This window comes from Rhincodon typus, chromosome 24 (genome assembly GCF_021869965.1).
Source record: "Rhincodon typus isolate 14 chromosome 24, sRhiTyp1.1, whole genome shotgun sequence".
NCBI classification, from domain to species: domain Eukaryota; kingdom Metazoa; phylum Chordata; class Chondrichthyes; order Orectolobiformes; family Rhincodontidae; genus Rhincodon; species Rhincodon typus.
Genome location: NC_063355.1, coordinates 41,525,907 through 41,552,879, shown reverse-complemented (window position 1 = coordinate 41,552,879; position 26,973 = coordinate 41,525,907). Strand labels below are relative to the sequence as shown.

The following is a 26,973-nucleotide window of genomic DNA, read 5'->3' as shown; positions in this document are numbered from 1 at the left end:
CCATATCCCTTTCAAACCTAGTCATATATCCATCCAGATGCATTTTAAATGTTGTAATTGTAGCAGCCTCCACCACTTCCTCTGGCAGCTCATTGCATACACATACCACCTTCTCCATGGATAAGTTGCCCCTTAGGTCCCCTTCAAGTCTTTCCCCTGTCATCTTAAAACTATGCCCTCTCGTTTTGGACATCCCCACCCCAGGGAAAAGACCGAATCCTATTTACCCTATTCATGCCCCTCGTGATTTTATAAACCTCTATAAGGTCATCCCTCTACCTCCGATGCTCCAGGGAAAATAGCCTCAGCCCATTCAGCCTCACCCTTTAGCTCAAATCCTCCAACCGTGGCAACATCCTTGTAAATCTTTTCTGAATCCTTTCAAGTTTCACAACATCGTTCCTGTAGCAGGAGACCAGAACTGCACACCAACTACATGTTGAATCTCTCGCACACCATTTGAAGATTAGGGAACCCAGGCATCAACTTCTGGATCTCTATATTTAATCAGGCATATGTGGTCTGGAGAAGTAACTGTCCCGTTTACACTGAAATAATGCTGAATTTGTTATTCCTTCGACAAAGCGACAGTGACTCAGTGGTTAGCACTGCTGCCTCAGTGTCAGGGACCCGGGTTTGATTCCAGCCTCGGACGACTGTTTGTGTAGAGTTTGCACGTTCTCCCCATGTCTGCGTGGGTTTCTTCCCACAGTCCAAAGATGTGCAGGTCTAATGGATTGGCTGTGCTAAATTGCCATGGTGTCCAGGGATGTGTAGGCTAGGGGGATTAGCTACGGGGAATGCAGGGTTACAGAGTTATGGTATGGGGTGGGTGCAGGTGGGATTCTCTTCAGAGGGTGGTGTGGACTCAATGGGCCAAATGGCCTGCTTCCACACTGTAGGGATTCTATGATTCTAAAATCTGCCCCCTTTAATGTTTTTCTCATAATCCTCTTCCCTGAAATATTTTGTGTCATCCTCTGATTTTTAACCCTTTCCTCATCTCTTCCTCCCTCCCATTCTTCTTTCTTACCCTTCTCCTTCAACTCCCTTTCACATTCCAATACTTCTACTCAATCCCTTCCCTCATCCACCATCCTCCCTCATCATTTCTCCCTCTAGCATCCTGATCCTCTGATCACCTTGCCTGATGTCATGCGTCTTAGGAGGTTATTAAATAAATCATTGAAAATATTCACGGGAACACAAAACAAAATTGACCACGCACAGAAATTTCTCAGATCCACTCTTATTACAATATCTTGCTACAAATGTGGCAGAAACTCCATTTTGGTACATATAGACTACAGGGTTTCCAACTTATATCCTGCAAACCAATACTTGTCAGGTAGGAGCAGATCGGAGGAATTTTCTTCAAAATATGTAAAGTAAGATAATTTTTTAATGAGAAGATTATGTTGAGAAAGGGAAGTGACACTATTTTCAACACTAAGTTTCTAATTAGAACAACTTTTATTGATACTGGTACGTAACATTTTATTACAAACTTAGTAATTAAGAACAATCATTAGGAAATGCAAAATTCTATTTTGTATTGTTATGGAAAAAGAAACTTTGAATTGTAAAATACTATGTATTAAATTTGTTTATGCTGTTGAATTAACTTCAACAAGAAGATGCTAAGATTTGCAGTTATGACCACACGAATGATGACATATACCGCTCAAATAATTGTAGAATTGCACCAATATATTCTGAATTCAAGTGAATCACCCCAAAAAGTCCCTGCAGTGACATTTGCTGATACCTATATCTAATACATTATTCTTGGTACACAAAAATATGACATTTGGAATATAACTGAGCAGAACTTGACAAAATAATCAACTGCTTATGTCAAAGGTATATGTCTTGGCATTTGTGAAAGTATAGCAGTAGCTAAAATTACTTGTGATTTTTTGAAAAGACAAGTTAGGTTGAAGGGACAGTTTTTAGATTATGACATGAAAAGGTAATTTAACTTCGAGAGACCATTATCATTCAAAATAAAGAGGTTTATTGCAAATGCTAGGGGGTTTCTATATTGGTGACATTTATAAAAACAAAACCATAAGTCAGAAATTCATTTTATAATGAAAAAAAGACACATTTTCTTCACAATTGGTAATCTGAGAAGGAAATAGCATTCTCAGGATTTGCATGGATCAAATCATTTCATTAATACCATTAACTATGGGAAAAGCAGATTTCCTCCCATTCTCATTAGAAAAGGATTTTCAGAACCTTCCTGGATGTTATGATTTCAAGTATTAAGACATTCTAATTTTTAATTTAACTACTTATTCTTCAATTTTAGTCTGTTCTCATTTACCTTTATTTATCTTTTACTAATCTGTCCTATCTTCTGTTGCGATTTATTTCACCATTTTCCTTTCAATTCCTTCTTGTTTCTTTTCTTTTCCCTTTTTTTATCCTGTCTCATATTTTCCCTCCAGCATCCAAAGTACAAGTTATTCATTGTATTGTATTACTTTTCCATTTTTCTGCTGTTTGCTTTCAGTCTCATTTTCACATAGAAAGATCAAAGAAATGAGGAATACTGAAATAAAGGGAGGAAGTCAGTCATGAATATGAAACTATAAAAGAGAGAGAAAATCAAAGAAAATGAAAAAAGGAAAGGAAAACCAAATGAGGAGAAAGCAGAACAGTTAGAAGGCAACAAAACCTTAGAGTGCATGAGGAGGCCATTCAGCGCTGTGCTGGCTTTTGGCAACAGCACTCCAAAATTAATTTCTCTGCCTTACCACTTTTCCATAGCTCTGTACCTTCCTCTGCTTAAAGTCTTTATCTACTTTTCTGTTAGAAGATGGAATTATGTTTGCTACAAATACTTACTGCAGCAAAATATAATATCTCCCAACAATTCTTTACATAAATAAATTTCTCTGAACCTGTTTGGTTGTGATAATGTTGAATTGATGGCATAGCTAATTGATTCCCGAGCAGGCCAGGGTTTGAAAAATAAAAGGAGCAAATTACAGCAGATGCTGGAATCTGTGCTGAAAACAAAAAAATGCTGGAGATCACAATAGGTCAGCAACATCCATGGGGAGAAAGCAAGCTAACGTTTCGAGTCTAGATGACTCTTCATCAGAGCTGACATGAAGTGTGGAGGGGGCAGCATTTATGCAGTAGTGCAGGTTGGGAGGTGGGGGTAGAATCCTGGGAGAGAAAGGATGTTGATGGTTCAGATTAAATGATTGGAATGTGAGAATCGCAGAACAATGGTGTGTCTAATTGCCAGACTGGAAAGAACAGACAGTCCAAGTGGGATGGGGAGAGAGGAGAGAATACTTGGTAACAGAGAATGTAACAAGTAAACCTAAAAGAAAGGGAAGGAATGGGAGAGAGTTCACAATTTGAACGTGTTGAACTTGATATTAAGTCCAGAAGGCTGTGAAGTGCCTAGTCTGAAGATGAGATGTCATTCCTCCGGTTTGCGCTGTGATTCACTGGAGCACTGTATCATGCCGAGGACAGACACATGGGGAGAAAGCTTGACCCGTTGTGATCTCTAGCATTTTTTATTTTGGAAAATGAAAGCTTTATGACTATTTTTAATCATTGGAACTTTAGCCTATTCATGTTTTTTTCCAGTGCAACTGGGCCAGTCTGCTGTAGAAATGTACCTTTAATTTCTGTAACCATTGACTAGAGACACATAGTTCTATTGTTATACAACTGAGAAGGATAAAGGGGCTTCACGTTTTTGTGTTGCTGTATGGGTATGAAAAGCAATCAAATATGGTAATGGAATATTGGCCTTCAACACAATGAGGAATATAATGTGGAGGAAGTGATGCTTCAGTTGTACAGAATCTTCATCAGACTCCAACAAAGTTCCGAATCCCAGGAAAAATACATTAATTTTGGAAGGGGTACAGTGCATATCGACAAAGGATACTACTATATCTTAAAGGATTAATTCAAAAAGGCAGATTGTATTCACTTGGCTTATAATTCATTGATTTTGATGGGCAACTTATTGGAGGTATTGAAAATAACTAAGGAACTTAAGGGGCAACTTTTTCATGCAGAGGGCAGAGAACGAGCTGTCAGATGAAGTGGTGGATGCTGGTACAATTACAACACTTAAAAGGCATCTGGATGGGTACATGAAAAGGAAGGGTTGAGAGGCAAATGGGCTAAATGCTGGTAAATAGGACTGTGATTAATTTACGATATCTGGTCAGCATAGACAAGTTGGACCGAAGGGTCTTTTTCTGTGCTGTATGACTCTATGACTCTACAGCTTGATATGGTAGATGCAATTAAACCATTTGCTCTAGCATGGAATCCAAAACTAGTTGCCATAATTAGGAAGATTGTTTCCAGCTGGATTAGTGAATTCTAAAACTACATCGCCTTCAAAATGTGAGCAATACTGTTGAATTCATATTTTCAAGTTTGTTTTTGATAGATTGTAGTTAGTTACGTGTATCAAAGGATTGGAATAAAGGCAGATAAGTAGAAATGTGGTACATTTCAACGTAATTTAATAGATTGTTGGAATAAATTCAAGGGGTTGAATTGTCTATTTCCGCTCGTTTCAAAAGTGCAGTACAAACTAAATCCAGATAATAGCTCCAATTAGCAATACAGGTAATTAAATCCAATCATATAAAGCAGCACTTAAAACCAATCTCCTCTACAATTATTGTAGAAGTAATTGGAGGGAAAAAAAAACCAAAATCGATGGAATGGTAGCATTGCACACATTTAACTTAATTCATATAGCCATGATGTGGAGGTACCAGTGTTGGACTGGGTGGACAAAGTCACAAGTCACACGACATCAGGTTATAATCCAACAGGATTATTTGAAATCACAAACTTTTGGAACACTGCTGCTTCCTTCCACTTCACCTGATGAAGGAGCAGCACTCTGAAAGCTTGTGATTTCAACTGAACCTGTTGGACTATAACTTAGTGTCGTATGACTTCTGACTTAATTCAGATAGGGCAAACAAATCAGAACCCATTCTTAAGCTCATTCTTCCAGCACAATAATGTTTCTGTGACAGTAGATAAACCCTTCAACCAATCTCTTGACTTCCAGAATTAGAAATTAAAAAAAAAGAGATGACATCTGTTGAGAGTCTCACAGTTGCTGAAAAATCCATTCATTCTTATGTTGATCATTATCCCTGTAAAACAATGTATATCTGACTTGTCCAAGAGATTTCTTCCTTACCCCAGCATCTTCCCTTCTGGTATGTTCCTCACACTGTTTGCATTCATTTCAGAGGTTGGAAATTACCTGTTCCAAGCTTACACCACTTCTCTTATATCAAACACAAATGGCCACAATCAAAGTCAATTAAGTCTCTTTTGACTTTATTCAACCTTCCCAAATGACAGATAAAAACTGAAACTTGGGAATTGTTCATTTGGACAAGCTGGCTTTGCCTTCTACCACATCAGCTACAGTTCTTCCCTCTCCCAACTTTGCCAGAAATGTTTTATCCTCCTGAAAATATTGATTCTTTGTTCCAGAATCATTGGGCATTCTCCAGTATCTCATTTGAAATATTTATTTGTCACATATTAAGGTTGTCTGCCTATCTGACCTCCCACTGTTATCAAGGCTGAGTCCATTAACCCTCACCCACTCAAAACATAGACACACACACTTCCCAGCAGGTGTCAGTACATACCAAGCATGGATTCAGACAGTTTTTCCCACCGATGCAAACTGCTGCACTCCTAATGCCTTGTCGACTAAGATCAGTAACACTGCACAAAATGGGGAATGAAACTGAAGCCATACCACCTTTGGCCTTTATGAAGGCAATCAAGAGACCCCTCCTTAGTTTGTATGATTCAACAATAAAAATCTATTACAGACCTGAGTCGGAAAAACAGTTTCTAAGAAGCCCTGGAACTAATTTGAAGGCTCTGTACTTCATTCTGTTTTCAATAATGACACACAGACAGGAATTGCAGCACCTTGTATATGGATTTAATATGGGTGGATTTTCCTGTGTCATTTTATTGAATCAAATGAAAGACTGCAGCTACCAACAGTTAACTTTCATTGTTGGCATGTTCAAATAATTAATCAAAAATGTTTTGTGCATCTAATGCATTTCTAAAAATAACATTCAGTATAATATAGTCACTTATACACTTTTAGAATTGACAATGAATACCATTTGTTCATGGAGAAGGCTGTCATTATTCTCTCCCTTCTTTGAAAGATTAAGAAAAATCAATTGACAACAATTTTAACACCTTTCCATGATAACGTTTCCACCTTTATAATTTACGTCCTTCAGTCTCGAGAATAGCATATCATACTAATAATGCTATCCCTGAATAGTGCAGCTTGAAGCAAGTTCCCAACAGGAACACAGGTTGTGTGAGAGGGAACTACCAGTGCTGTCATGATTTACTCAGCCACATTCTGTTCCAAAGTGCCTTCCTGCTGGGAGTGCAGTAGTGCTGAGATTACCCTGAGGAAAGCCTACCCCACATGTCAAGGAAAGTAAAAATGTTCAGCAGAAAGTTAGCCTGGTTAGCCTAAATGTCCTCTTGTGGCTGGTCACCGAGTTATATAGCAGAAGCTAGGCAATCAGCCACCAATTGCTCACAACTGTGGATGAATGGGAGGGCAAAGATTTATAGGAATGGAAAAACTGTGGAGGACGGGTAGAAAAAATACACATTTTTGTCTTAATCCTAATATTCCACATAAAAGTATGGTCAACTTGTTTAAAAAAAAAGTAAATAAGCTGAAATGACCCGCATTATTTCTAAGAATACAACTGCACTGAACAATGGTAGAATTATTAATCAAGCTGGAACAAACAACGTTGACTGCTCCTTTCCTCCAGATGCTGCCTGGCCTGCTGTGTTCTTCCAATCTCTTGTTTGTCTACCTTGGATTCCAGCATCTGCAGTTTTTTTGTCTGGAACAAATAAAAGCAGCTTTCCATCCACACACTTACAGTCACACACCTGCACATTCACATGCACACACAAACACACAGCTGGATTTTGCAACCACAAATCAGGCAGACCACCAACCACCCATTGCTACGTGAACGTAAAATGTTTTGATGTTTTGTTGGAAACATGACATCATCACACCAGTCTCTGAAATTACAGAAGCCAAGCGGACATGCAAATCAGCGGCCTGACTGCGTAATTCCTAATTAACAAGATTTTGAGCTTGGGTTGGGTGTTTATGGCATTAGATGCAGTGACACAAGGGTAGAAGAAATAGTCCTGACAATGGGTCCATGCTTCAATGTAACAGCAGATTATTCCAGGGAGGGTGGCGGCATCTGCATGTGATTTTAAAAAAAAATCATCTTAGATATGTTTTGGGCCGACAATAAACAAAGGACTGTAGCTGTGACTGACTTCCTGTTTGCAGCATTACCCTCTGCCAGAAAGACAATAAGTGGCCATCTGGTTCTTGGTTGGATAGACTGAAATGGAGAGAGCAGAGAAAGGAGTGAGCAGATCACTCATTTTCTATTTTGCCTTCCTCATCCTGCCAAAAACATAAGATCCAGGTAATATATGCATTCACACTCGCACAAATACATAGATAGAGACTGCACACAGACAAACACAATTATACAATGAACACACATTTCCACAGACATTCAATAGGATACACTCGCTGAGAAATACATACAAACATTGACCATAAATATATGGAACACCATGAAGCATTAAAGATACTGTGCATTTTAAAGCATGGCAGTTGCTAGGCTGCAGTACGATTTAATCAAACATTTACATCCATAGTGCCCCAGAAACCTGCAGGATCTGTGAAGTATGCTTTCATTTCCATTCAACTTTGTTCTCCATTCCTTTCTTTTTTTTACTGTGCATTGAATGGAAAGCTGTTAAATCTCAAGTTCAAACTGGAAGGAGCTGACTTTCCATTGGTTAACGTCACAGTTGAGCATAGTACGCTCTGTGAAGGTTACGTGACCTTTTGCATCAACGAGGATGACTGTGTTTGTCCTGACAATGAAATAAATCAAACCTTTCAATGAACTTAAAAGAACTTTGAAGTTAAAAGAGAAACAAAAATATAAAACAGAAAGGGAACAAATGTCACAAAGAAAAACAACATAAAATGGAACGAAGTTCCATCCAATGACCACCGAAGTACTGAGTGCCTTTCTTACTGTAGCAAGTCAAAAAATGTATGAAGGGATGTAGATTAAACAAATGAGTGTTAACACTTTGAGGGCTATGCAGTCCATTAGCTAAAGAAATAAAACTACAACAGCTTTCTCATTCACTAAAGCTGTAGCCATCGAAATACTTGATGGTTTCATGGTTTCTTCTTTACATTTAGTTTGTTATTCATCTTGAACCAACCACAGGAATTGGGGTTGTACACTTTACAGGATGGTAGATTTTCAATAGAACTTGTAAAAGATAATCCCTAAAAGTTTGATTATTGAGATATTCAGTTGAGTATTCAGCAGGCCAACAGCACAGAACCTGCTGGGCAGAATGCAACACTCAAATCAAATGAGGAAGCAGTAAAAGATTTGTATGCATATACTCTTAGGCAGTCTCATTCAGCCCACCATCTCTCCGTAATAACTGACAGCGTGCAGGTTGTCTATGCCTACACCTTCAGCTCTGTTTCCTTGATTCCATGAAAACTGTGTGTGTGTGTGGCGCGCGCATATTGCGCACATACACTCTATTACTTTCCGAGTACAATGTCTCAAAAGTAAATTGCAATCTTCTAGGGGAACCGAGGGTACCAGCTGGTTGAAAGAGTTCAATCTGATGGTTCTTCTTTAATCGAAAAACACTGTGCTATGGTACGGATGTATTATTATTTAGCTTTTATACCACTGGTGAAACAGAATAATGCTGACTCCAACTCAATATGAGAAACTTACCGGGTGCCATAAAAGGAAGTGCGGACAAACAATGCTGAAATCTCCTTTAGTATCGGCCGAATGAAATCTTGACCCTGCTCCTCTATGTCAGGAGCTGGCAACTGGCTGGTACAAAAATGATAAAAATCTGTTATCAAACAGTGCAACACCTAATTATGTTGTCAATCTGCTTGGATTTGCTTAGAATCATCTGGCATAAATCAATAGTTTTTTTTTCCTCAAACTTTACCACAATGAGATGTTCCATCTTTAAGACCTAATTAAGTAATCTTTTGACTGGGCAAGAATTCCTGATGCAGCATGGCACTGTACTGCACTCCCAAAGAGCCTTAGTTTGAGTTGCATTCTTGACTAGCATCTAACTCAAAAGTGCTCATCAACTGAAAATCAGTGCTGAGAATGTAGATGGAATAATATAATAAAAGTGAGCAAAAAACTTAAAAATAGTCATAATGCTGGCAAATGTCAGATCAGTAGAACTCATCCTCAGATATTTAAAAGATTTGTAAATATGTTGGTTTAACACCAGTGTTATATTCTTTATTTTACATGAATTGACAGCATGAAAACAGTGCACACAAAAAAGCAATACCAGTGCATTTCTACTTTAATTTCATTGAGTGAACTTCTGTTGTGCACTTTTTAAACTTTGGAGATCACAATACTATTTATCTAAGTGATGACTTAACAATGTGCTGGAAGTCAGAAACCAACAGCATTTAAATGTTAACACAGCGTGGAGCTGGAGGAACACAGCAGGCCAGGCAGCATCAGAGGAGCAGGAAAGTTGACATTTCGGGTCCGAAGTGTCCCAACCTGAAACGTCAGCTTTCCTGCTCCTCTGATGCTGCCTGGCCTGCTGTGTTCCTCCAGCTCCACACCATGTTATCTCTGACTCCAGTATTGGCAGTTCTTACTTTTTCTGAACATTTAAATGTTAGTCTAGATTATATAGGTCCATGTTCTGGAATAAGGTTTAAAATTATAATCTTGGAACTGGAAGTGAAAAGGTGGAGAAATTTAGGGAAGAAGAGAGCAACCTTACTCAGATTCAAAGGAAAGGCTCTCATCTAGATTCCAAAACAAAACTAAATAGTAAGGGGGTGGGTTCAGTTACATGGAAAATTATGGAAACATTTAAAGGGGCAACGGTTCAGCAGCGGTTGTTAAAGTTTCCAGAACAAGTAATAGGCTCAGGAATCTAACTTCAGACACAGCAGATGAGGGGGGCAACTATGAGAAGGGGGGCAGTCAATACAGAACTGAGGGTGTTGTACTTGAAGGCACATAGTCTATCAAACAAGGCAAATGAGCACAGATTGAAATTGACAGGTACGACGTTGTGGGTCTTACAGAGATGTGGCTGCAAGGGGATTAGGTCTGGGAACTAGATATCCAAGGACACATCCTATCAAAGTGACAGGCAGATGGGCAGAGGTGATGGGGTTGCCTTGTTAGTAAGAAATAAAATTAAATTGATAGTAAGAAGTGATCTAGAGTCCAAAAATGTAGAATCTGTGTGGGTAGAGTTGAGGAACCACAAAGGAAAAAAAGACCCTAAAGAAAATAAATCAGGAGATATAAAAGGTACGTAAGAAAGGCACTATTACAATCATCAAAGGGGTCTTCAATATGAGGAGGTCTGGGAAAACCAGGTTGGTAGAGGATCTCAAGAAAAGGAATTTGTGAAATGTCTATGAGATGGTTTTTGGAGCAGCTTGTGGTGAAGCCTACTAGGCAATTATGGATTTGTTGATGTGTAATGAGGCAGACATGATTAGGGAAAAGTGACCATAATACGATAGGATTCATCCTGCAATCTGAGAGGGACAAGCTGGAATCAGATGTAATGGTATTACAATAGGCATGAGGGAGGAGCTGGCCAGAAGTGATTGGAAGGGGAACCTAACTGGAAAGACAGTGAAGCAGCAATGGCAGGGGTTCCTGGAGGTAATTCAGGAGGCATAGTTGAAATTCATCGCAAGGAAGATGAAACATATTAAGGGAAGACAAGGCAACCATGGCTGACAAGGGAAGTCATGTATAGATAGCATAAACGCAAAAGAAAAAGCATACAATGTGGTGAAGATTAGTAAGAAGCCTGAGGATTGGGAAGCCTTTAAAAACCCAGCAAACGATAACTAAAGAAGCAATAGTGGGGAGAAGATGAAATAGGAGAGTAAGCTAGCTAGTGTTATAAAAGAAGATTGCAAGTATTTTTTAGGTATCTAAAAAGTAAGACAGAGGAAATAATGGACATTGGACTGTTGGAAAATGACGCTGGAGAAGTAGTAATCCAGCTTCGTCAAGGGGAAGTCATGCTTGACAAATCTGTTAGAGCTCGCTGAGGAAGTAACGAGCAAGTTAAACAAAGGAGAGCAAGTGGACGTAATGTATTTGGATTTCCAGAAGGCTTTGGACAAGGTGTTGCAAAGAAAGCTACTAAATAAGATAAGAGCCCATGGTGTTAGGGGCAAGGTACTGGCATGAATAGAAGATTGGCTGACTGGCAGAAATAAGGAATAGGGATTTAAAAAAAGGAGTCTTTTTCAGGATGGCAGCTGATGACTTGTGGAGTTCTGCAGGAGTGTCGGGACTACAACTGCTCACATTGAACTTTAACAATCTGGAAAAAGGAGCTGAGGGCATTGTTGTTAAGTTTGCAGATGACACAAAGATAGGTGGAGGGGCAGGTGGTGTTGAGGAAGTGGGAAGGCTGTAGAGGACTTGGACAGGCTAGGAAACTGGGCAAAGAAGTGGCAGATGGAATATAATGTAGGAAAGTGTGAAGTTATGCATTTTCGCAGGAAGAATAGAGGAGTAGACCATTTTCTGAGAGGGGAAAGGTGAAATATAAAGTAGGAAAGTGCGAGGCTATGCACTTTGGCTGGAAGAATAGAGGCTTGGAATATTGTCTAAAATATTTATTTTAGATATAATATTTCTAAAATATTTCTAAAAGGGGAAAGGTTTTGGAAAGCTGAAGCACAAAAGGGTTCTCTTAAGGTTGACATGGAAATTCAATTGCAAGTTAGGAAGGCAAATGCAATGTTAGCATTCATTTCAAGAAGGCTAGAATACAAGAGCAGAAATGTACTGCTGAGGTTGTATAAGGCTTTGGTCAGACCACATGTGGAATATTGTGAGCAGTTTTGGGCACCATGTCTACGAATGTGCTCGCATTGCAGGGATCCTGAGGATGATCCTGGGGATGAAGGGCTTGTCCTATGAGCAGTGGTTAAGGACTCTGGGTCAATACCTCCTGGTGTTTAGAAGAATGAGGGGTGATCTGATTGAAACTTACAGAATACTGAGAGGCCTGGATACAGTAGATGTGGAGATGATATTTCCACTCATAGGAGAGACTCGGACCTGAGGGCACAGCCTTGGAGTAAAGGGATGACCTTTCACAACTGAGACGAGGAGGAATTTCTTTAGCCATAGTGTGGTTAATTTGTGGAATTCATTTCTGCAGAGGGCTGCCAAGGCCAAGTTGTTAAGACAGAGATAGATTAGTTCTTGTTTGGTAAAGGGATCAAGGTTTGCAGGGAGAAGGCAGGAGAATGCAGTTGAAAAACAGATCAGCCATGATCGAATGATACAGCAGACTCAATGGGCCCACAGCCAATTGTGCTGCTATATCTTATGGTCTTATCATTGTTGGAAAGAATTTTACACGTGTCAATAACTCTCATGTACCTCACCCAGATGATGACTGTTCCATTGGACAGCCTTATCCATGATCACTATTCTGTGACAGAGATCAACACAGCTGAGTCTAATTCTGGTCAGCCCCGATGGTCACATGCATTTTTCAGACACCAATGAAAATACAATCAGATGGGGAAGCAATGACTGATGTTTCTGTTTACAGGCCATGTGTGCTAAGGCTAGTTTTGAAGCCCTTTTGTTGTGCTAGCTTACAACTCATAGTCAAAGTTAAGTCTTCTAGTCTCTTTTATTTCAAACCATTAATGGCAGTGCCGTATCAAGCCAGCCATTTGAGCAGTTACTTTTTCACTTCTGATATTTACATATCTAAACCAGTTTTAAGACAAACATTGCCATTAGTACTTACAACTCCTCATTGTTCAACACATTGATGAGTTCTTGTACCAAATTCTCTTGCGAAAGTTCATTGCTTTGTTTAATTGTATCTGTGAAAAGTTTTTTTCCATGAACAAGTTTTTTCCATGGAGTCTCAAGAAGGCTGTTCGAAAGCCCATAAATACCTAGAGGTATTAAAAGAAAAGTAACAATGAAAAAGATTCCATGAATCTGACTGAATACAGAAGCTTTGGGTATCACCAAAGACCCTTTGCTGACTCAAACAGAAAGTCAACGTTCCTGACAGCTACGCTTCTCAAGATCCTGGAACCAGTCATGACTGAGTTACTGGTCCCGCCAATGAAACCAGTAACAGAAATGTGACTTGATCAGTGCAACAATACTTTTGATAGTCAGCATGGCTTTGTCAGAGGGAGGTCATGCGTCACAAATCTAATGGAAATTTGAGGAGGTGACCAAGCGCCTGGATAAAGGTGGGACAGTTGATGCAATTCATGTGGACAAGATCCCAAAACTGATAAAGAAGGCAGAAGCTCAATGGATCCAGGGTAACTTAACAAGTTGGATCCAAATTTGGCTCAGTGACAGAAGTCATGGGTTGTGGTAGAATGCTGTTTGTGTGACTGGAGCCTGGTGAGCAGTGGTATACCACAGGGATCAGTGCTGGGTTCCTTATTGTTTGTGATATTCATAAATGATGTATATGAGAATGTGGTAGGGGATAAGTAAGTTTGCCGATGACACAGAGGCTGGGCAGTTGTCAGTGAGGAAAAAGGCACTAGATTACAGGCAGATACAAATGGATTGGTCAGATGGGCAGATCAGTGGCAGATGGAATTTAACCCTGATAAATGTGTGGTGGTGCCCTTTAGAAGAAAGAACAAGATAAAGAGAGTACTCAATGAACGGCAGACACTAGGAAGCTTGGAGGAACAGAGGGATCATGGGGTGCTTGCCCACAGATCCCTGAAGGTGGCAGGGCTGGTTAATTGTGTAGTTAAGAAGACATATGAGACGCTTGACTTTACCGTTTGTGGCTAGATTATAAGAGCAGGGATGTCATGATGCAGTTGTACAGAAGTTTGGTTAGACCACAGCTGGAGTACTGTGTGCAGTTCTAATCACCTCAGTGTTGAAAGGATATGATTGTACTGGACGGACTGCAAAGGAGATTCACCAGGATGTTGCTGGGATGGAGCATTTTAGCTAGATGACGGGTTTGATAAGCTCAGGTTGTCTTCTTTGGATTGGAGAAGGTTTGGGGGTAAGCTGATCGAGGGGTATAGGATTATAACGGACATGGGCAGGGTGAATAGAAAGCAGCAGTTCCCTCCTTAGTCAAAGGGTCAATACGAAGGAGCATCATTTTAAAGTGAAAGGCAGGAGGTTTAGAGGAGAATTTATGAAATACTTTTTCACCCAGAGCTTGGTGGGTGTCTGAACTGCACTGTCTAGGGGTGTGCTTGAGGCAGAAAACCTCACAACCTTTCAATAGGTACTTGGATGAGCACTTGAAGAGTAAAAATTCAAGACTATTGGTCTAGTGTGAGAAAGTGGGACTAGGTGGTAGTATATACAGATGCGATACCCAAGAGTCTCTTCTGTACTGTATGTTTCTATGATTCACAGTTACCAGGTCACCAAGTAGAATAGGTCACCTCTACATTATCAGCAAACGGCACTAGCACGGAAGATTTTGGTGAGTTAATTTTCAATGTAGGATTTGGATCCTGACAGCCAGATTAGTTCCAGGTTCTGCTCTATGCCTTTATTGCTATAATGATGCAATACCTAAATCTTAATCTTCCAATTAGTCTGGAGGTGAGTTTGATGCCTAACTAGTAGTGTTGAGCTTTGGAACAGAACAGAAAATGCCTGTTGCAGCAGGTGCATCAAAAAAAAAAGGGGTTCTCTTGCTGCCTTGCACAAAAGAGGAAGCAGAACTTTGGAGGGTCAGAAGCCTTAAGGCTCACAGAAGTGGTAAAAGGGCTAGCCAAACGGCATTGTGTCTCATTGGGAAATCCCTGCAGGGAAAAAAATTGCCTGAGTTAAAAAATCTTTGCAGTTCCCTGCATTGAACCTGGCACAGGTATGTGTTAATATCCAACAGAGTGCTTGGGTTTGGAGACTTATGGCACTCTCTGGCCCATTAACAAATCCTAAAGGAGCTTACTGGGCAGCTTATCAGAGACAAATGAATTCCTGATACCCCATCTTTATGCTACCTTCCAAAATTGTATATAATACCAGAAATGTTAGAGTCATAAAGTCATTGAGTACAGAAACAGACCTTTCAGCCAACTTGTCAGTGCTGACCAGTTTTCCTAAACTGAACTAGTCCAATTTGCCTGTGTTTGGCCCATGTCCCTCTAAATCTATCCTATCCATGTACCTGTCCAAATATCTTTCAATGTTATAATTGTACTAACCTCTACCACTTCCTTTTGCAGCTAGTTCCACATACGTACCACCCTCTGTTGAAAAAGTTGCTCCTCAGGTCCCTTTTAAATCTTTCCTCTCTCACCTGAATCCGATGCCCTCCAGTTTTGGACTCCCCTACCTTGCGGAAAAGACCTTGGCTATTCACCATATCTATGCCCCTCATGATTTTATAAACCTCTATAAGGTCACCCCTCAGCCTCCTACTTTTTAAGGGAAAAAAGTCCCAGCCTATCCAGCCTCACCTTATAACTGGAGTCCCCCAATCTTGGTAAAATCCCTGTAAATGTTTTTTGTGCTCTTCCCACTTAATAACATCCTTCTTATAGCAGGGCGACTAGAATTGTAAGCAGTTCTCCAAATGTGGCCTTACCAAAGTCTTGTACAGACGTAACATGACGTCTCAACTCCTGTACTCAATGCTTTGACTGATGAAGGCAACCATGCCTGCTGCCTGCTTCACTACACTATCTACCTGTGGTACCACTTTCAAGGAACTATGTACCTGCACCCCAGATCTCTTTGTTTGACAACCCTCCGCCCCCAGGGCCCTACCATTAATAGTGCAAGTCCTGCCCTAGTTTGTCTCACAAAAATGCAACACTTGCATTTATCTAAATTAAACTCCATTTGCCATTACTTGGCCCATTGGTGCTGTTGATCAAGATCCTGTTCTAGTCTTACATAACATTATTCACTGTCCACTATAACACCAATTTTGGTGTCATCCGCAAGATTACTAACCATGCTTCCTATACTCTCATCCAAATTATTCAATTAAATGAAAAACAACAGTGGACTCAGCACCAATCGTCACAACACTCCACTGGTCACAGGCTTCCAGACTAAGCAACAACTCTTTATTACTCCCCTCTGTCTTCTACCATTTAGCCAATTTTGTATCCAATTGTCTATCTCTCCCTGGATCTCATGTAATCTAATTTTACTAACCAGTCTACCATGTGGAACCTTATCGAATGCCTTGCTGAAATCCATCAATACAATGTCCACTGCTCTACCTTCATCTATCTTCTTGGTCATCTCTTCAAAAAACTCAATCAAGTTTGTGAAGCACAATTTCGCACGCACAAAGCCATACTGACTATCCTTAATTAATCTTTTCCTTTCCAAATGCATGTAGAATATATAATGTTGACATGACACCCTCCAGAAATGTAATTTTGACACGTGCCTGCACCCATACTTAGCCCTCCTCCAAATAAGCATTTAGCCTCTTGATTCATCCATCTCTGGTCATTATGGCACAGACCCTTCATAAAATGTACTGAAATATACAAGACCTACACAAGTATTAAAATAATCTCCATGTTTTCTGCAGTTTAAAACTTTGTGGGTAACTGCAGTTGTCTGGTATCTTACACAAATCTCAACCCTTAGTGCATTGAATATAGACCGTGTCCAAGAGACTACTGACCTTGAGGAACATTATAAACAAGTCACTTTTCTTCAAATATCTTGATGAATCTACTTTCCAATGATGCTTTCAGGGGCATGAACTTTGATGATCATTTATCCACTCCAGCTCAAAAGTGATGAGATTAATTACATTAAAACTACCATTAGTCCAGACATATTAGCAACATCGCCACAGACTATAGATCAGAATCAGGGCATTACTGGAACATCAGTTTCAAAAATCACATGGCACAGAAGTGTTTAGAGGGTAACTTTTTGGTACAGGGTACTCCAGAACAGGATGACAGTCTTGAATAGATCAGCTGTCACTGGCAATCTTGTCCGAAGCTGGCTTTCAGTTTTAATTTGTGTATACAAGTGCTGCTGTTTTGATAACTTGTACATGAAGCTCTATGGTGTGGGTCAGAATGACAGCCAGCTTCTGCCAAGTACTAACGTTTTAGTTAGATGTATAATTGGAGAGAAAATTCCAATACTTTTGTAAGATTTGAAATTGTGCAGATTTCAGAGAGGAGAAATGTAATTCTGAAAGGATCAATTTCTGCATTTTGTACCTGCTCATGCCCACCATGTAAGAAAGTTAATTTTATAAACAAATTCAAAACCTCAAACCTGGTTCCAGTGTTTTGGGCTCCTGGCCACTTTTATTTCCATAGTAACACATCGTATCTCCTTTGGTATTACTGTAAGAAAATATGATTAGTCTAAGATCTTGCTTTGCTGAGGGTTTAAGATAACAATACACAACTTAAAAGGATGTCTCCTTTTCCAGTGCACCATGGCAGACCTACTGCCAAGCCCACCTCCACACCTGGCAGCCTCTGTACTTATTCTGGGATTTCTTGGCTCAACTTGCAGGGAACTTTACCATACTTTCCCAGGTCAGGTTTGTGGAGCTGGGAAATACCCTGACTCTGCACCCCTGACCTGGGGTCAGACTCAGCTGACAAGCATTTTTTCATGCTTCTAGCATTAACTGCCAAGCCAGGAAAAAAAATTTACTTCCCATGAGAAGCTTTTCTTTTGACATTTACTCAGGTAGGTACATTGAGTGGTGAAGTGTTACAAGTCACAACAAAGTTAGATGAAAAGTGCAACATTCGTAATGACCAGAATTCATATTAAAATTTGTCTTTTAAATACAAGCTGGATTATAAGAAAGGTAGGAACCTATAACTATCAGAAGAAATGTAGATTCATAGATATTAACCATTAGAACCACTTAAAAAAAAGGGGGTTTCACAGAGTACTGTTGGAGCAAGTGGATGCCCATGTAGCTCAAAGAGCCTGCTCCATTAGTCAACAAGATCATAACTCATCTGGTTGTGGTGTCAGTTCCACTTTCCTGACTGGCCTCCATAACTTGGACTTCCTCATCTGTCAAGAATATATCTAACTCATCCTTGAATAAATTTAAAGACCCAGCCTCCATTATCTTCTGGGGATGAGAACTGCGCACTCTAATGACACTGAGAGAAAACAAAATCCTCTAATCTCGGACATAAAAGGGGTCCTGTTATTCTTAAACTCTGCCTCCTAGTTTCAATCTCCTCTAAAAGATGAGCACCTCCTGGCACTCTCCCTATCAAGTCCGCTCAGGATCTTATATTTTTCATTAAGACTGCTTCTTATTCTTCTAAACTCCAGAGGATACAGGCCTAACCTCTGCAACCTTTATTTATAAGATAAACTCTTCATCCTAGGAAAGAGGTGAGTGAAACTTCTCCAAACTGCTTCTAAAGTAAGTATTTATTTTCTCAAATAAGGAGGCCAAAAATGTATACCGTACTCTGGATTTTGACCTAGTGACAGCAAAGGAAGGACAATATATTTCCAAGTCAGGATGGGACAGGGTTAGAAGGGGAACTTGCAGGTGGTGGTGTTTCAGGCTGTGGCCTAACCAAAGTTCTGGACAGCTCCAACGCGACCTCCTTGTTCTTATAATCTATACCATGACTGATAAAGGCAAGAAATTAAAACAGACACAGAATACCTTTTCCAATCTTCCATTTTTTTGTTTTACATTATCAATATCTCAGGCTCACTCTTTAGAGATCAATGCTGACTTTGGTTACTTTTTTTCCTATTCAATTGCAGGATCAATTATATTTGTAGTCTTTTTATCTTCTGCTGTTCTAATATTTTTACTCTGTTTGCTCTTCTTCTGTGAAGTCTTCCCCTCTAGCCCCATTCTTGGAGACCAATTATTCAATTGTTAAGGTCCATGAGAAATATCCTTCCTCTTCTTTGCGCTGCCCACACTGAATCTTGTGTGCGTGCCTTCTCATTTAAACATGCTGATTGGTACACCAAGGAAGTAGCATGAAGAATCTATCAGTTTCTTCACAAAAGATGGAATAATATTTAATATTTTTTTATTTGAATTATCACTCATGATGCAGAATTGGAAATCTATCGCTGTTCCTTCAGGGTCACTGGATCAAATCCTGGAATTCCATCCATAAGGGGTATTGTGGATCTACCTACAGAAAATTGACTTCAGCAGTTCAAGAAGGCAGCTTGTCACCGCCTTCTCACCACCTTCTTAAGGGCAACTAGGCATGGCCAATAAGTGTTGGCCCAAACAGGGATGCCCATGAATGAAAAAAAACTCAGAAGGGAAAAACAGTAAAACTCGCGAATGAACACAGACTGGTCCAACTTTTCTTGTAAACTTCAAAATGGAGGACCAGTGCATCCATTTCCAAATATTATTCATTTTTCACCAGTTTTCCCTTTGGGAATTACAAACAGATAGATGTTCCTTACTTTAACTTAACTGAAACTTAAGGAATTACACATCTAAAATCATGACATGCTCAGGTGACATTGTAGCTGTATAACAGTGCTTCAGTTATGCCCGTGAAAGCGCAAATTGCTTTGTATAATTCACTGAGTAATCTATGTTCTTTAAATGTTGGTCTATTGCACATTTCTGATTTTAATTGCTCTTAACTACCTAGGCCCTAAGTTCTGACATTCCATCCCTTTAAGATGATCCTCAAAAGCTACCTGTTTGAGTGAGCTCTGAGTTTCAGATTGCTTACACCTCTTTATGTGGCTTCGTGCCAAATTTTGTTTGATAATTTCCCTTTGGAATGCCTTGGGACATTTTACGATGGTAATGGCAATTACAAGTTGTTGCTTTGGAAAGCTGAACTACTGTAATGACTTGGGCCTGGCATTACAATGTATGGCTGTTTGTGTCAAAACACAAAGGTCTGCACTGGGAAAAAGTAAAACAAAACAAAGTTCTTTCTGAATAGCTACGTGCTTCTCTGTAATGATTAAAGGGCAGCGTGTCAAATACTGGCATTTTGGAGAAACTTCACTGACAAGTCTAGGGAGTCTTTGCTGTAAATAGTTTCTTGGATGATGAACTTTTCTGTCAGTTCTTTTTGACCTGAACTCCAAGTCACAGAAGAACAATCATTCTAACCTATGCATTCAGTACCAGGAGGTCCCATCTCTAAATTTATTTCAGCTGCTTGGATACAATCTGTTAAGTGGAAGTTATTTGTTGGCCGAAAATCAATGCTGGCCTCAGCTGAATTAAGCCTTTGTTTTTTTTCCTGAGCAGGAACCTCTCTCTGTTTCTGATCAGTATTTCTCAAGTTTATGTTATCTTTCTTTGCAGTTACTACCTCCATTGAAAAATCTAAGGGTGGGTTCCTCAGAGTTGTTTGGGGGGATAGGAGTTGAAAGACTGTTTAGAGTTGTTCCTAAAGAAAAAAAGAAAAGCCCCACTCAAAATATCCATAACAGCCAATCAAGAGCATTCATACAATTATGTTGTCCCAAAATATAAACTTAAGCATTCAAGCTCTGAGAGTTCCACGTGATAGTGATTTTAGTGATGCTTGTGGGAATTTTATCTGCTCCGAATCAATATATTTTTACTTCAGTTTCTCTCCTCTTAAATAGTACCCTCATTCCTAATCTTGGAAACCAATTATTCAATAAATTCTGAAGATGGTTTGTCAGGATATCCTTGGTGATCCTTGTACTGCCTCGCCCTTATGCAGCATCTCATCTCACGGCACATTTGAAAGCACAACGTGGCCTGTGTTTGGGAAAAATGAGCAAGAATAAACAAATGTGTTCTTCAGTCCATGGCACTGCCTGAAAGGTTCCAACAATCTTTACTCTTCATAAGCTGAATACTAGAAACCTTGGAATATCCTAGAGGAGGAGGATATAGAAGGCTCAACACCTCCATTTTTCCACATGATGGACTCCTCTCTAAGAGATCCAGGAAGGAGGAAGGGGCAAAAGAGAACCAAAAATGTTAATTAACTTGTGAATTTTTTACATTTCCTTATGGTTTGAGTTCTACTGTTTTTAATTGAAGAAAATTACAGTTGAAAGGTTTTTTCACACTTTTAAAAAGTTAATTTCATCACCATTTAGACCCAGCAGGAGGGTCTCTAGCAAATACAACTAAGGCTCTGCATCATTACACAGGACCTCCATGAGGGTTCACAACTACAAACTAGGCAAAACCCACTCTGGAACTGTTGCAAAAAACACACCACAGATTGGGAAATTCTGTATAAAATGTCCCTTAATTAATGGTGTCAGAGCAGTCTGGCAGGAAGAGAGTTACACTACTTGATGATTTCTACAGCAATGATAAAATAGATGCATATTTCTTTAAAAAAGGTCAAAGGAAATTCTGTTAAGACTGTATTTTCATATATGAAGTCGGTAACTACTTTTAATCAAAAAGTACAACTTGGCCTTCCTTTTCATATAATTGAACTTTAAAATAAGAGGTCAAGTCCTTTGGTATTTATAGTATAAAAGGCTTCCAGTCTGAGCGATTTCCATTAAACATGAAATCTGAGAATTATGAGGGCTCACCCTTAATTGCCATCTTTTCACAAGAGTGAACTTGAACTTGGGGTGTGGTGGTGAGTAAAATAGTATTCTCTTTGTATTCTTATGGCAAAACATTGAAATTACAGATGGTTCTAAATGAAGCACTTTGAAGCAAATTTTGATATTATGGTGCTCGTTCCATTTTTAACTGAAATAAAGTCACCTCAGAAAATTCCAGCAGTTTTCTTGTTTTGCCAGCTGGAATCAGCAAACGCCAGGGGTGGGGTGCCACTGGCTGAGGTTTCATACTGTACATACATGCAAACTGAGTAATGGAGCAGTAACTAATCATTTCAAATCAAAATTAAACTATCAGATTTCTCTGCTTTAATAATATACAACCATGAAAATGAATGTGCATCAAATCCATAATCGTTGCTTTGAAATCCAGCATTCTGAATGAAATAGTTTCACAGAAGCCGATATCCTGTCATGAAGTCACCCTTTATTTACGTGTGGAAAGCCCTTGACACTAATCCAGCTTCCCCAGAGCCAGCTCTCAGAGTGAACAGAACCTGTGACACTCCTGTATATATCGGTCAGCCAGGGCTCCCTGATTGGACCAGATTAACAGCCCCAATCAGAGAACACATATTCAGGCTAACCTCGTTACAATCACTACACTGATGATAGTGAAAGAAAGATCTGAGAAAATCTTATTGGAGCAAGTTCCTGAAGGCACTTACACAATTGGAAAATATTTCTATAAAAATTCACTAAATTAGTTAAAAATTCAGCAAATTGTTTTCTCTACACATCCCTTTGAATTCATCATTACTAAAAATCAAAAGCAATTCCCTTAGATATCAGTCAGCAGTCAGGCTCTTCTAAGTTGGCCAGGAGGGCAGGTAAGTCCTGGGAATCTGTTCACTGAAAGTCAAGGGGTGTTTGGGCCACTGCTATGGTGGGGAAGTCAATTGGAAGCAGTCCATTGGGAGGCAGAGGAGATAACCACTGTGAAGGGTGGAGAGGGATACTTAACATATATGGATAGGAAATGATGGTGCATGGAGGGCACATGGTACTGTGGTAGGGGAATCACTGGCAGTCACCACGACCCTGGTATTCAGTCCGGGGGAAATGCATCACTATGCTGTCGGATTGGGGTTCAGGAGTAAAGAGATTAAGAGTTCAATGAAAGGGTTGGATGGTAACATGGGGAACATCGAAACTGATAGGGTTAATATTGAGAGCAAGTCAGAAAAGAACAATGCAGGTTTGGGGGAAGGGTACATAGATTCACAGACTGAGCCTGTGATTCCATTCACAAGCACTGCCTGCGCTGCTTTCCATTCTTATCTGAATCACAAGAGTGCAATGGAAATGAAAAACTGGCTGCCACCGTACCCAGAGTGTGAGCAGTAACTGCTTTTTAAATAAATCTTTGAGGGAGTCAGCTTGACCTGCAAGGATATTCAAGCAGCAATTGCATTAAGCCGACACTTTGATCACAGATTAAAGACATCTGATATCAATAAATTTTGCATGTCAATCTCCTGCATTGACTAATTTATCGATTAAAACCCTGGCCACAAGCAAACTTGATCATGTCATTGAACATTATAAATTAATCCTAGTAATGGCTATGAAACAAAAGTAAAGTCATGCAAAATGACATATTTCACAACAGTTCCACAATTCACGAACACATTCCAAGGTCTCATAGCCTGCAAAATGTTCCAGCAGCTACTCATCTTTGACTATATAATTTGCACATTATTACCCTATATGCAGTTGGGAGATGGGTGAGGGCAGGGGGTTGTGCCAAACATGAGGGAAGTTTTGGACATGAAGTAAATAAAGCATACACAAAAGCTTGGATTGCCACTGGTTTGTTTTGGCAAACAGCCAAGTGACCAAATGACACAACAGAAGCCGAGCAGGAGGCTGTCAGTTTGTTCACTCAGCTGGAGAATAAAGCACAGTGGACAGGAACCAAGAGGGCCAGGAAGTCCCAAATGAATAGAATCCAAAATAAGTCAGCTCATTCTGTCCATCCTTGCAATCAATGCAGCTTTTTGTGCTGTTATCACTCACATGACTATCCTTGTTAGCCTTTCCTTGTGTACATGGTTCAACACTCTGGTGAATTAGAAGTCCACTGATCATCTTTGTTAGTAACTGCTGAAGCAGCAAGAACTATGAATCAATGGCAACTTAACTGCTGAAACATTTCAATCAGAACAATTCAAGCAGGATTAAAAACATTCCAGCGCTCAAATGGACTTGGGCATTGAGTGGCTGTTTGTTTTTTTTTATAGAGGCCTCTCCTTGGCAGATTAAACTCATCAGTCAACAATCCTCGAACTTTCTCTATGCCCTCCACATTTTAGGTTTGATGTTAAGAACAGTATAGGAAGGCTGAATAATATCAAGAAAATCTCGTGGCCAGAAGCAACAGACATCATAACATTGTTCCTGCACTTGTTGCAAAGGATATGAATCCTTCTGCTTGCTTCAGACAGGACCTTCCTGCCGCATCCATTTAGTTCTTGGAAATGGTTATGTGTAAATGGGTGCAAAAATCTGGCAAAGTGATTTCTACTCATACTTTCTATTCACATTGCTTCTAGAACTGGAACAGAGAGACCATAAGAAACAAACATCATCCTCAAAATGTGTAATCAAAAAAATACAATGTCAATAACAAAATATCCATGTTGACGCATATAGGAAATTGCAGTGACGTAGACCAACTTTTAAACAGCAGGTTGTGCGTGTACCATCACTGGAGTCTGCTAGTACGCTGGATGATACAAATATTTAGGTGGGGAAGAACTTCGATGAGTTACAGGTAGATATGTTCAGGGTATGGCTTTTAAAAAAGAATTCCTGTGCACACAAGTGTGAAATGATGAAGTTATTGTAGATAAATGTGGTAATCCATTTTGGTAGCAAAACAGGAAGATGGATTTTTATCTGAATGGCAATATTTTGGAGGAAGGGGAGATTCAACGAGACCTTTCTGTCCTTATACAACAGTTGCTCAAAGTAAGCATACAGAATGCAACCGGCAGTGAAGAGGTTGGCCTTCATAGTGAGAGAATTTGAGCCCAGGAACAGGATGTCTTGCTGCAATTGTACAGGGCTTTGTTCAGACCACACTTGGAGCATTGTGCATGGTTTTGGTTTCCTTACCTGAGGATGGATGTTCTGGCTTTGGAGGGAATGCAACTAAGGTTTACCAGACTGATTCCTGGGATGGCACGACTGACATACGAAGTGAGACTGGATTTGTTAGTACCATTATCATCAGAATTTAGAAGAACAACGGTGATCTCATAGAAATCTATACAATTCTAAAAAGATTAGGGTAAATACAAGAAGGATGTTCCTGATGACAAGGGAGTCCAGAAACAGGGGTCACAGTCTAAGGATACGGGTTAGGCTATTTAGGACTGAGACAAGAAGAAATTTCTTCACCCAGAGCATTGTGACTGCCAAAGAAAGTAGATGAGGCCACAATATTGAATGTTTTCAAGAAGGTGTTAGATAACCTTCTTAGTGCTAAAAGGAACAAAGGGTATGAAGTGAAAGCAGGAACAGGATACGATAAGGATGATCAGCCACGATCGTCTTGAATGGTGGAGCAGGCTTGAAGGGCCGAACAGCTTACTCCTGTTCCTATTTTCTATGTTTCTATGTCTCAAAACCAAATATACATCCAGGGTTGCGTTAAGGCTGCTGAACCGGAGGAGCACCAATGTGTTATAGTATGTGGACATTCGAAGGTCCATACAATGTCACAAGCATACTGAAAAGCAAGTGCAATCTTAGCATCTATTGCCAATAGGATTAAATTCAAAAAATGCATTTCTGTTTTTGGTAAGTAGGTTTGCAGCTGACACCAAAATTGATGATATAGTGGACAATGAAGAAGGTTATCTAAGATTACAAAGAGATCTTGATCAACTGGGTCAGTGGGTTTAGGAATGGCAGATGGAGTTTAATTTGGATAAATGAGAGGTATTGCATTTTGGTAAAACAAACAAAGGCAGGACTTATACAATTAATGTTTGGGCTCTGTGTGGTATTGTAGAACAGAGACCTAGGGGTTCAGTTATATAATTCTTTGAAGTTTGTGTCACAATAGATAGGGTGTTTAAGAAGGCATTTAGCACACTTGCTTTCGTTGCTGAGACCTTTTGACTGTAGAAATTAGGACGTTGGTGAGACCTCTCAGGACTTCTGTGCACAGTTCTGGTTGCCCTGCTCTTGGAAGGATATTATTAAATTGGAAAGGGTTCAGAAAAGATTTGCCAGGATGTTGCCAGGAATGAAAGGTTTGAGTTATAAAGATTGGCCAGATCTTTTTTCACTAAAGGTTAGGAGGTTGAGGGGTGAACTTATAGAAGTTTATAAAATCATGAGGGGCATTGATAAAGTGAACAGCAAGGATCAGTTCCCTAGGGTCGTGGAGTTCAAAACTAGGGGGTATGTTTTTAAGGTGAGAGGAGTAACATTTCAAAAGGACATGAGGAGCAAGTTTATTTTACACAGAGAATGGTCTGTACGTGGAATGACTTGTCAGATGAAGTGGTGGATGCAGGTACAGTTACAACATTTAAAAGACATTTGGATAAGTACATGAATAGGAAGGATTTGGAGGGATATGGGCTAAACACAGGCAAATGGGACGAGTTTGCTTTGGGAACATGGTCGGCAAGGACTAGTTGGACTGAAGTGTTTGTTTCCATGCTATATGATTCAATGGTTAGGCTTCATCTATAATACCGTTTCAGTGTCCTCACAAGTAATACAGAGCCCTTGATAAAGAACCAGATTATGTCACTTGATTTACATTCAGTTTAAGAACCCTCAGTTGCCTTGGTTTTTTACTCCAAATGTCATATATTTTGTGGAGGTTTTATCTAGGCATTTAAAATAAGGGATGGCTTAGATTTGGTACATTTGGAAAAGCTACCTATGCTAGGTACATTGGGAAAAACCAACTGGACATGGGTATAAATTACATAAACTTAGAACTATGGAGTTGAACGAAGTGGCTCATGTGACTGGCCCAATAATCCAGAGACTTGGTCTAATAATGCAGAGAACAGAAGTTCAAATCCTAACTTGGAAGTTTGAAATTTTGAGTACAGTTTAAAAAATCTGGAAAGAAAGTGTTAAAATCAGTTAAAAAAAAGTCATGAAACTGTTGCAGTGTCAAAAAAATCCAAATGGTTCTGTGATGTCTTTCGGTGATGGAAATTTGTCAGCTCTCTGGGTCTAACCTTTGTTT

At 39.6% G+C, this 26,973-nt stretch overlaps 1 protein-coding gene across 3 annotated transcripts in view; it reads right to left on the bottom strand.

Annotated features, from left to right (window-relative positions):
* Positions 1-1,454: 1,454 nt before the first annotated feature.
* The window catches only part of tango2 (transport and golgi organization 2 homolog (Drosophila)), a 153,250-nt gene continuing 127,731 nt past the window's right edge, over positions 1,455-26,973 (bottom strand). For all 3 annotated transcript variants that reach the window (XM_048611174.1, XM_048611173.1, XM_048611175.1), the window contains 4 exons: positions 17,463-17,533; positions 12,985-13,138; positions 8,907-9,011; positions 1,455-8,004 (listed from right to left, as the gene is read on the bottom strand). In XM_048611174.1, the coding sequence (XP_048467131.1) occupies positions 7,884-8,004; positions 8,907-9,011; positions 12,985-13,138; positions 17,463-17,533 (451 nt within the window). In that variant the 3' untranslated portion in view covers positions 1,455-7,883. The remainder of the gene's footprint in view (positions 8,005-8,906; positions 9,012-12,984; positions 13,139-17,462; positions 17,534-26,973) is intronic.